Below are 12090 nucleotides of genomic sequence, written 5' to 3' on the forward strand. Positions count from 1 at the left end.
GAATCAGTTAACATATGTTGGAAATAGGATTAAACACTGTATGAATAAACTGCACATATTTTATATAAGTTAGCCCTCAAAAGCCTGCTTACTTCCCTTCTGTGCTTCCTATTAGGACCATATAATGTAAGGACCAAACAAAACAATCTATTACATTTTAGTTGCAGTTAGGTAGGTCTTTGCACATACTTGTTAAAAGGTCCAAGGGGCAGAATAAGATATATATATATATATTTGACATATATATATTATATGTCAAACTCAAACTTTACAAAACCATCAAAATTGATGTAGGCATTCTCAAAACTTGGCAATTGGTATTGATGAGAAAAAAACTTCTTGTAATAGCTGACATTTTTATCTAAAGTCTGCCACTGTTTACAAATATCAAAAATATACCCAAAGAACCCCCTCTACCGACACCAAGAAAACTGGACTTTAAACTACCAAAACCTGGGCTGTCTGGAAAAAAAATTAAAAATAAATTATAGATAATAGAAAATGCAGATAAATATATATATTGGGCGGTTGCTTAATAGCTGGAAATCTGCATGAAAGCTCCAACTGGATGCATTGATAAGTATCCCTTCCCTTTCTTTCTGTCTCCTGTGTATGTCATGTATTAGATTATTTTTTTTAGGTGCCAGAGTCTTCTTTCCTCTAAATAGAAGCTGGATTTCCTCCAGTATCTCAGCAGGGATCATACCATTGTCCTCAATCTCTTCGTAAGATTTGTGACATCTTTAGCGAGTTGAATGTTTCTGACTTCCTACAATATTTATTAGAAAGCCCAGTTTTGGCCTGGTTTTAGTTTAGATCTTTATAGAAGAAGTAACCACTAAATAATTTACCATTCTAGAATTATCATGGTGTCTTTTTGCTACAAATTTACAATGAAACACTCGTCAAAGACTTGTCCTTATATGTCACAGCTAGTCTCTCCTTTTTTCCATTTTTAGAGCTTCATTCATTTAACCAACAATTTCTGTCCATGGCCATTACTTTGAAAGTCCCATTGAGTACATAATCTCTTCCTTTTTCATACAGTTCTTTCATTACACATTTCAAAGCTTTCACTCCATATCTCTAAATCTTTCTTGTTGGAAATGATGTGAATGTCAAATTTTATGGCCACTGTAGTGTTTGCAGATAATTATGCTTTTATAGTAATAAATTATTATATGACTCAGAGTCCGAGCATTTGAACGTCATTGCTGCAATATGTGAAGTGTATCCCAGCTGCTAATCATGAAGTAGACATGAAATGTGAACTGGCTATAAAAGAAATAATCTGTTTATAAATGACTAGTTTCTGGGAAGATCGTTTTCCCATCATAGATGAAAATCTGAAGCAAATCTGAGAAACTGTGTATTGATATACGAAAACTAAATCTATTTTTATCTACAGTGTATTGAGCAGTTTGTACTGCAGCAGTGAGTTCATGATCTGAATAATTCTATAAAACTTTTATACTTGCTCAGTTGTAGTCATGTAAATGATTGTAAAACAAACCAAACAGTACAAAGATACAAACAGCGATGTTCTGTTTTATGGAGAGGGACGAGTTTGTAGTGGTCCCTTAGTGATCCACGTTGCTGATTGCTAAACAATGTCTTGGGACAGCTGTACTAACATTAGATTTTCCCCAATCATGTCTCACATGACAAAATCTAGCACCTCTACCTGGTTAAGCCTTAGGTTTTACTGTCCTGTATGAATCCATACACCTTAATAATAATATATTCCTGTTGTTTTATGAATTCTAATTAGATTGTGAGCCCCTATGAGGGACAGCTAGTGACATGACTATTGACTTTGTAAAGAGCTGTGTAAGATGTCGCCACTATATAAAAACTGTATAATAATAATAGAAAGTTTCGGACTGCAGGTTGCTGTATTTCTGATCCTGATTGGAGAATACTTGTGTCCTTCCCACTTATTGCACCAATAGAAACCATATCTTAAGCTGCTTCTATGCACTAGATTATTGTCGCCCAGGATGAAAGGCTAAAATCTAACATATGTACATTGGCCCCAAGACGTTGATCAATAATTTATCCTGTCTGATCAATAAAAAAAACCAGCATGAAATGTAATTTCCAGCAACTAAAATCAGATGGCTGTACAGGGCTTTAAATGTTTGTGCTCACAAGTTTTTTTTTATTGAAGAGAAGAGTAATTTGGCACTTTTTGCTCAATGTTGTACTTTTGCTACATTTGCGAGTATATCAACGTTTTCATTGCATCCTATCAGTTTTATGGATAAAGCTCACAGACGCAGCATTTCCAAAGGCCACAACTTTGAAGTAGTCAAGGTTTGTACCTGGCTCAGCAACAACCTTTACCAGGCTCATTAGCCACAGAGGAAGTAAAAAGTATGGAAATCGTTTTTTCCCTCAACCCTTTTACTATTGAGGAACTCTTGAAATATTTTCATGTCTCGGGGAATTCTTACTAAAACCAATTTTATGGGGAAAAAAGCCTTTTAAATTAAGTGAAAGTGGAAAAAGTGTCCCCTACAATTGTAGCTGGCATTTACACTTTTATATATATCTAAAAACATCATTATAGTCATGCAGCTGGTTGTACCAAGTGGTGTTGGTCCCAGAACTAGGCTGGCATCATTAAATGGGAGGTCAGTTAGCCCCCAGCAAACCCCTGGAGGAACCCAGGTTGAGAATAGTTGCTATAGAGTGACAGCTCTGAGTCTGCAAGGACTGCTGACATCACATTCAAAATTGTGCACCCAGCAGCAGTCTTAGGGCTATTAGAGGTCTACACAAGGGAGACTTTTGAAGGTAAATGACATGTATTTAAATATGGTAAATGCACATATAATATTTAAGTAATATTTTTGTTAATTATAAAAGTAACAAGTTCTCTTTAAAGGTACAGCAACACAGCAGAAGCCCAGACATCACCTTTGCGAGACAACTAAAGACGTTCAGTGTGTGCACCAAATCAAAAATGACAGCTGCACATATAAGTCTAAAACTAGCAAAATAAAAAATCAATTGTAACCAGCAAAAATACTTTTTAATATAATAATATATATAATATTGTGTCTCATTGGGAGGCCCCACACATTCATTCCCATTCAACTTCCAGCATTGTGTTGCCATTAGCAGGAGGCATCTCCGTCTTCATAAAGGATCATCAATTTGTTTTTCATCATGGGTAAATCATCACGTGTGCCTATATAGCAGAGGGAATAGATCAGACAACTCAGCTGGTGAGATATAACCACCTGAGTCCCCTGGAACTAAAAGTAGCCAGTGTGTGATCCCAATCCTCAGCACCACCAATATCTGAAATATCCTTTTATTCTGTGCTGATCCATTGATTTATATAGCGCCAACATATTACGCATCGCTGTACATTAAATAGGGATTGCAAATGACAGACTAATACAGACAGTGATATAGGAGGAGAGAACCCTGCCCCAAAGAGCTTACAATCTAGTAGGTGGGGGAATTTCACACACAAAAGGATGGGAGATATGTAGTGTGGGAAGTAGTGATGGTTTCAAATGACAGAAGAAGCCGGGTAGGCAAGTTTGAAAAAATGGGTTTTGAGTGCTCTTTTAAATGAGCAGAAAGTAGGAGCAAGCCGAATAGGACGAGGAAGACCATTCCAGAGAGTTGGAGCAGCTCTAGAGAAGTCTTGTATCCGTGCGTGTGATGAGGTTATGAGTGAGGAAGTCAGTAGTAGGTCATTGGAGGAGCGGAGAGAGCGGCAGGGGGAGTATTTTTTAACCATGTCAGAGATGTAAGTGGGACAATAACTGTGTAGGGATTTGAAGGCAAAGCACAGGAGCTTAAATTTGATTCTAAGGTGAAAAAGAAGCCAATGGAGAGAACTACAAAGAGATGTAGCGGAAGAGGAGCGGAGGGAAGGATGGATGAGTCTGGCTGCAGCATTCAGAGATCACTGTCTTGTGACCATCACTGTGCAATACAGCGACAACTTTTTCAGTAGAGTGCAGTATGAATATAATTACCTTCTTTGGGACATAATGGAACATCATTTCTTAAAATATATGATTCATACATCTTAACAAGTGCTGCCGTGGCTGAGCTATAATTTCCTAAATAGCATTTTCTGCTTTTCAGCCTAGTATTAAATCATTACTGTGTAACAATTGTGTGTGGGTTATGGGTACTGTCAGAAAAAAAATACATTAGCCTGGCTGTATTTATATAACATAAAGAAAAATTTGACTCCAAATTGGACTGATTTTAACCCTTCGTGGCCAAAGGTCATTGGTAAATGCATAGACAATATTTAGCAACCTTAATATATATAACTATACATATATATTTATATATTAAAAGTATATATCATCTAAATATGTATATAACTATATAAATGTAAACCCAAGAACAAAAATATAATATATTGCAGCTTAGATAATTAGATAGATCGATTAGATAGATTTTTTTGTGTTCATGGAACAGATTTAACTTAATGTTTTCAATAGTTTATTGAAGAAACCAAAGAGAGCAAATAAGAAAAGTTCATGTTTAGGGTTTACACACACTTTGTTAGTATGAATTAGTAATTTTTAGACATATACGGCTGTTTATTGATACAGTGTTTTTAGTGTAATTACCCTTCTCATATTTCATGGTGTATAGAGTAGATTATTAGACTTTGGCTGTATTTTCTTACTTGGCAAATAAGCTGTATTTTATATATAAATCCTGTTTTTGTGTCCAAGAAAAATATTAAAGGGTTTGTGTACTTAGGTGGTTATGTCATACTCATGATTTTTTATTTTGCACACAGTGCTGTTCAAATGCAAAAATACAAGGAAAGGCTGTGTTAACTTGCTTTATCTGTGATCTAAACACACTAAATGTTATTATTGAATGGAATTTTTATGGCACTTACATATTACGTAGCACTGTACATTAAAAGTTGCAAATGACAGACAGACACAGACAGTAACACAGGAGGAGGAGAGGACCCTGCCCTGAAGAGCTTACAATCTTAGAAGTGGTGAAATTATCACACAATAGAAGGGTTAGATTTGGATTGGTGGGTAAGTAGTGAGAGTTTAAGAGACAGAAGAAGGTGGGCATGTAAAGATGGGTTTTAAGGGCGCATTAAATGCACAGAAAGTAGGAGCAAGTCTAATAGAATGAAGAAGAGAGTTCAAGAAAGTTGGGGGAGCTTTTGAAAAGTCTTGCAGCCATGCGTGTGATAAGGTTATAAGAGAGGAAGTCATTAGTAGGTCATTAGAGGAGCAAAGTGAGCGGTTAGGGGTGTATTTTCCATAAGGTTAAAAAATTGGGGCAAGAACTGTGATTTGGAATCAAATTCAAGCTCTTGTGCTTTGCATTCAAAGGTGAAATGAAAGCCAGTGTATCAACATATGAGGAGTGGTGTAAAAATTGTTGCAAAATGATTTCCTAATTTGTTAGACTCTCTCCTCTAAAATCTATTATGAATGTTGCAGCCAAACTTATCCATCCTTTCCACCACTCCTCATATGTTGCCTCTTTTTGAAGATATAGTAAGTATGCAGGCCTTTCTGGGATTTCTTTTTAGAAAGCCATGCATGTTTCACAAACAAACAGTTATGGAAGTAATAAAAAGCAATGAAAGATCTGTTTATAAATATAAATGATCAAACCTATTTTTGATTTCCTTTTCAATTGAATATAAGGAAAGGGTGCAGGGGTGACAGAAGTCCAGTTGATCTTGGAACACATGAGGACTTTGCTCCATTCTTAATAAACAGTGTCACGATGACATGCCTAGTGGCAATAGGTGATGACATCCTATAGCTTATTCATACAATAATAATGTTCCATACTTCATGCATATATTTATGTTCTGTTATGACAGTATAAAAGAGCTGAGCTGTTGTGTCTGTCTCTCAGCACTCTCTCCCTGCCTCTTGCTGCTATTTCTTCCTGTATATAATAGGACAGCTGCTGCTTGTCATCACATGTTCTCAGCCTGCTGCTTCTCTCCACAGAAACCAAGGCAGAATTGGAAGAGTTGATGTCGGACATCAAAAAGACAGCCAACAAGGTTCGCTCCAAGCTGAAGAGTGAGTGATCACCACTTCTCTCTCCACCTTTGTTCTTACACATACAAGACCTGCAAGTGTGAGAAGTACTGATTTCTGCAGTGTAGCATCACATGAACTGCTGTGGTTAAAAATGTGCAAAAAAATGTTGTTGTTCTTTTAATTCCTACTGTATGAAAAATATGCCATTATTGTGAACTCTGGTTATTATATTAGGTGCATATGTGAACTGGGGAAAGGTTCTAGTATATGGTATTTAGGTTACCCATTGGGGGGGAGTTCCCCAAAAACAGAGGTCCCAAAAGCATTCACAACACCCTTTCCCATCACTGACCAACCGAATCCAATAATTTGGTACCCCTGGTGTCCAGGATAGGTGTAGGTAAGGTGCAGCTTGAAATGAAGACATTAAGGGACATAAGGGCCCTATCAGAGCCTGCATAAAAACCTACTGAAAATTTGTCCACCAATGGTCATCATCGAAGAAGTATCCCAACAGACGCAAAGCTATATTTAAAGCTAAAGATGGTTCCACAAAGTGCTAACACAGGAGGGTGATCTTTTACCATTTCATTGGCTGTTTTTTTTTTTTTTTTTTTTTGATTTGTTAGATCTTTTAGTTGGATGTTATGAATTGCACATTGAGTAAATAAATGTGTAAATAAATGGGTAAATTGAGTAAATACAGCTGGAAAAATTACTTTGTGTGTATGTCTTCATGTCAGGGTTCAAGCAATAAAATGTGAGTATTTTGAAGGGAGTGATTCTTTTCTCTACTCATTGTATAATACCATTAAAGACAGCTATTATTATACATGTCAATGTTTAAATGGCTGTCTAAACCATTTAACGTTTGTCTAATGTATGAAATTTCTGTCTAAGCCGGAACCTTGTATCCTTTCTGTCAGATATTGAACAAAGTATCGAACAAGAGGAAGCCATGAACCGTTCCTCCGCTGATTTACGCATACGGAAGACACAGGTATTATTCCCAAGTGTTAGAAAATCCCTATTCCCCTCCTTTTTACCCCTCCTATTATTAGAAAATTATTTATCTTATAACTTGTGGCTGGTATATATCATTCAGTGTATGCTTACCATGCACACTTGTGTAGAAATACTGGCGCTACAGCCAGTTGATTATTACACTGTCACAACACATAAAGACCTACTGTATGTGCTGTATATTAGGATCCATAACCCTTGTTCTGTGTACAATAACAATAAAGCATTGTACATCAAAAATGTTATTTTTAATTTTTTGGTTGGAGCAGAGAAAGGTTCCATTCCTTTTAGATTTTAGGTGAGGCCAAGATTAGCCCCCAACAACTCTTTCGGGAGGTTTATTGCTCTCTTCTTATACATATTCACCTAAAAATCAGTAGTCAAGGACACTTCAAGGGACAATGAAGAGAGGTAAATGAAAATTTGTAGTTTTTCCTTAATCTTTAGTCCCATAACAATAGTCACCAAGACAGGCATTAGGGGTCTAGCGCTTCCTTATTTTACTAAAAGCTAAAAAAAGGTTTTGGGTTAAAATGTTCTGTAATTCTATTATCATAACTAAGTTCAGTTTGTGACTTTTTGTCTTTCCAGCATTCAACGCTGTCTCGCAAGTTTGTAGAAGTGATGTCAGAATATAATGCTACACAGTCCGATTATCGTGAGCGCTGCAAAGGCCGCATTCAGAGACAACTGGAAATCAGTGAGTTAGAAATGGCGTTTGTAATAAAATAAAATCAGACAAAGATATTTTATTTAAACTGATTTTTTTTAATTTATTTTAGTGGAAATCTTGACTTTAGCTTTTATTTACCTATTACTGGTTTCAAACATTATAATAGGGATACTTTGTGGTCTGGGAAATTCATGCCTTAGGCTATGTACACATGTAGGGTAATTCTTGCCCCATACGAATGGTCGTTTTGGTATCTGAGAATCTGACATGTATCGATGTCATGTATGGATCCATCAGGGTCGAAGGGAGAAGAGCACAGTGGGGTGCTACTTGCTCATTCTGCCCCTGCCTTCTCCATAGAACAAAACATTTCTGTGTGTACAGCACTCATTCACTCGTCTAGCATTCTTGCTAGAAACAATAATGTTGCTGGAAACAATAATTAAACATGTTTTCCAGCAATTAAAATTTGCTTGTGTATTCACAGCTTTATGTTTATTGTTTTGTAAACCCTTTGGATATTATTAGTAAAGATGATTTATAATATGTAAAGATTTATAATATACAGTATATAATGCTTTAGATAAAACATGTATATAAATAATTTTCCTACATCCACAAATCATTTAGGTGAATCCTTAATATTATATTAAGGAATATTTCAATTTCCATGTTATATGTAAAGGAATATCTATATCCAACCTTTTTTTTATTGGAGGTGAGATGACATATAATACTGACTTTAACTTGTGTTAGAGAGTACAGCATAATTCTCAAAGCACTTATATTTTTATTGTTTTAATATAATTGTTCTTCTAGTTTAAACTTTTGCAGAGCTATGTAAATGACAAGAGGTCTAATACACTATAGGTTTCATTTAATTATTAGGTGTAAATACAATGATATTCAGTAACCCTTAGCAGTCATTGGATTTCTTTAGCCTACATAAAACTTTTAATGACGTGATATACTAATAGTGTTCTTAAGTGAAATGGAACTGCATGGAACTACTGTCAAGTGCCAGGCTTAGAAAGCATCGTCTGTCGCATGCAGCATCAGTGTTGGGCAGTTGATGAATTCTGAATACAGCCCACCAAAAATATTGTCAGTGCTTATCTATTTTAAACTTCCATAAAAAAAAAAAATGTACTTACCTTCACTTGTTAGAAGCCGTCAATTTGAGTACAAACCATACCCAACGAGTCCTTTTCAAAGGCTTGCCATTCTATCCAACGCTGCCATCTTCTTTCTTCTGTGTTCTTCCTGATGTCTCCCAATCTTGCACAGTGCAGATGTGGGATCCGGTAACGTGTCTTCCTCCAAATGTAAAAATTAAGAGCACCAATCTCAATGAACATGTGTGAATTGAGGTTTTTTTTTTTTTTTCATCAGTGGAAAGCCTCTAATGACCCATGCCTGATCATGAACATGCGCAGCAGGAGCAGCCCGCACCCTCCTAGGATTTGTAATGCAGGTATCTCAGGAGGCTGTGCGTTTCCCCTCTAGTCATTATCGCCGTGTGAGGTAGCAATTCCTTAGTCTCTCAGCTTAAAGCGGAGCTGTCATAAGAATAAAAAAAACACTTACCGTTACTTCTGCAGAACTCCTGACCCCTCCACATCTGGTCTCGATTACGTTCCACGTCGTTCTCGAATCCTCCATTGTCCTGGTGCGGACAGGGCCTGTCACCTTCTTCTGTAGCTGCGGTGGTAAAGATAAAAGGGGGGGGTTTCCCAATTTTTTTAAAAGAATAAAATATTTGGGGGTAGGCAAGCAAATTTTTAACCTTATATAAAAGGGTTATCTACTCATTTATATAAAGTAAAAATTTTGGTGATAGGTCAGCTTTAACTTACACTTTTAGTCTCGGAAGGTCTGACGTCATCTGAAACACAAATAATGAACACAGCACAAGACGGCGCCACAAGGAAAAACCAGGAACTACGCTGGACTCCTTGTTGTCTTGAGGAAGGAAGTAAAATCTTCTGGTAGGATCATTGTAATTAAAAAATAAATAATATTAAGAATGTGCACACTTTTGTTGCTAAATGCAAACCATGTCTGCATTCTTTATTATAGAGCCACTGACACTTTAACAACGACATGCTTTTTTATTTTTTTATTTTTTTTTTAATTGTTTATTTTTTTGCACCCAACTACTCTTTATTATTTAAAGACTTGTGATGTCCCAGGAAGGCATTAGCTGAGAAAATAGGGATTGGTTTCCTACAAAGGAGACATCACTTCTGCTATAGCACATATCTAAAGTGACAATGTGCTGGAAGCTTGACATAGAAAGGAGGACGAGGAGAAGGCGGGCTGTCTCTCTTTACTGGGTATGCCCTTGAGCTCTGCCAGAGGTTGTACTAGCATTTGCAGGGCTAGTGTATTATTTATATCAGGACGGAGAAGTGTCCTATTAATGGACCATAGTTGGAACACTAATAAGTATATCAACCTGTAGGCAAAAACTTGTGTGGTGCTAATGACTGTTGCTGATCGCTGTGAAACAAAACTCCTCCATATCACGGACAAAGAAGAATCTGAAAGAACTGTTCTTTTCCTTTGCATCATACAATGAGATTCAATAACCCGAAATTGGACCAATACTGGCTAACTCTAACTTTATGTACAATTCACAAGGCTGTTTTCCTTGATCACATCAGTTGACAGGTGCACCATATGGTTTAAGTATCCCAAACTGTAAGTTTTACAACTCTAGCCTCAGGCCGGGGATATCTGCAGCTTTTCATATGTGTTTATAAAGGAAAGCAGGAAAGGCTTGAGGTGGTGATAAATAAACACAAAGTTATATGTGAAGTTATAATACCTAATCCTTCATTGTCACCTGAACCTGTTGCCCATTTCATAAAATCTGGAAGCAACTTAATTTTCCAAAAAAAAATAATGTTTTTTTTACCGCCTGTGTTTTAATCACATATTCAAAATTGAACTCTAGACATGTATTAAAGACAGTCTATTACAACCAGTCTAATTAGCTGAGTTTGAATTGGAACTACTCCACCATGTTCAGCAGCACACACACTGGGAGAGAGAGCCAGGACCAGGAGCTAGTTAGGAGCGTTGCATCGATGTGATAGGAGGAGAAAGCAAAAGGAACAGAGAAAAAACTCAATCGTTCTTGTGCTTCTTAGTTATTTACTTTTTGTATAATCGGTTTATTAGAATACACATGTGTAAAGAAACACATTACAAGAAAAAATAATAAGCATACGAGGAAAGGTAAGCAAAAAATAAAAACAACATAGCATTTCTTGTGCCCCTGGCATGCATGGATAATGACGAAATGAATACTGCTAATGAATCCAATGGATAAAAGCCAATTGAGACAATCCTGACCCCAACTCAACCCCTCTAACACTGCAGCTGGAACTTCCATCTGGTGTAACTCCTTATCACCATGTGACTTTCAAACCACATGTCTGGGTCATCCACATCTGCTCTGTCATCCACCAAATTCTGAAATGACCCCAAGAGCTGATTGTTTGAAGATTGTTCCGGCAGACCAGGTAGCAAGGTAACAATATTTGTGATTATCCGCATCAGCAACCAACTGCTCCATATGCTGTATAATTTCCAATTGCCTGAACCATTTGTACTTCTTCTTTACTGTCCAGTACTTGTTCAGGTTATGTAGGTTAAGTATAAATGAAAAAGCATCTGTATTGTTCTTACAATTGAAATTGTTGATGAATTACAAATACCCATTATTCTTGTTTTTTTCTTGTTGTACACAATGTCAACATAAGCTTTTTTTTTTTTACAGCTGGTAGAACCACAACGAGTGAGGAGCTGGAAGATATGCTGGAGAGCGGAAACCCAGCCATATTCTCATCAGGGGTAGGTTAGAGCGCTAAATTTAAAGTGTGTGGAAGCTTTGCATGCAAACAGTGCAGAAGAAATATGGAATAATTAAAGAAATTGACCTGTATGTAGCATGTCATTGCCCACCAGGTCAGTGTTAGGTCTGTGCTCCCTTGCAGCAGTTTTCCTTTTTCTGAGGTATTCTTGATGATTTACCAGAAGAAGACATAGGGCAGCTTTTACTGACTCCTAGTGATGATGCATCAGATGAGGAACAGAAAGCATTTTCTGCTTGCTGGATCACCAGTGCTTCAGAATTTGAGACATAATTATTAGAATTAGATATGACCAGACTACTTGTGTCAAGTATGTTCCAAATTGTAAGAAAGTAAATATGTATGTTTTGGGCCAAAATTCCGAGGAACGTGCAATCGAAATAAAGTCAAAGCCCTTATCTCCGAACTACGTTGTCACAATTACCTTTTTCTCACCAAAGCGCAGGCATTTCTCCCCTGACTCTGGGCGGGCAGTTCGGACTTTGGGTGT

The 12090-nt window shown here is 36.8% G+C and overlaps 1 protein-coding gene across 5 annotated transcripts in view; it reads left to right on the forward strand.

Annotated features, from left to right (window-relative positions):
- Nucleotides 1–12090, forward strand: part of STX1A (syntaxin 1A) — a 78572-nt gene that overhangs the window by 61196 nt on the left and 5286 nt on the right. For all 5 annotated transcript variants that reach the window (XR_011923103.1, XR_011923104.1, XM_072428841.1 and 2 more), the window contains exons 4-7: nt 5988–6062; nt 6950–7023; nt 7638–7746; nt 11507–11580. Coding sequence is in view for 3 of the 5 variants with exons in the window: in XM_072428841.1 (XP_072284942.1) it covers nt 5988–6062; nt 6950–7023; nt 7638–7746; nt 11507–11580 (332 nt within the window). In the remaining 2 variants the exon portion in view is untranslated. The remainder of the gene's footprint in view (nt 1–5987; nt 6063–6949; nt 7024–7637; nt 7747–11506; nt 11581–12090) is intronic.

This window comes from Pyxicephalus adspersus, chromosome 1 (genome assembly GCF_032062135.1).
Source record: "Pyxicephalus adspersus chromosome 1, UCB_Pads_2.0, whole genome shotgun sequence".
In the NCBI taxonomy this organism is placed as follows: domain Eukaryota; kingdom Metazoa; phylum Chordata; class Amphibia; order Anura; family Pyxicephalidae; genus Pyxicephalus; species Pyxicephalus adspersus.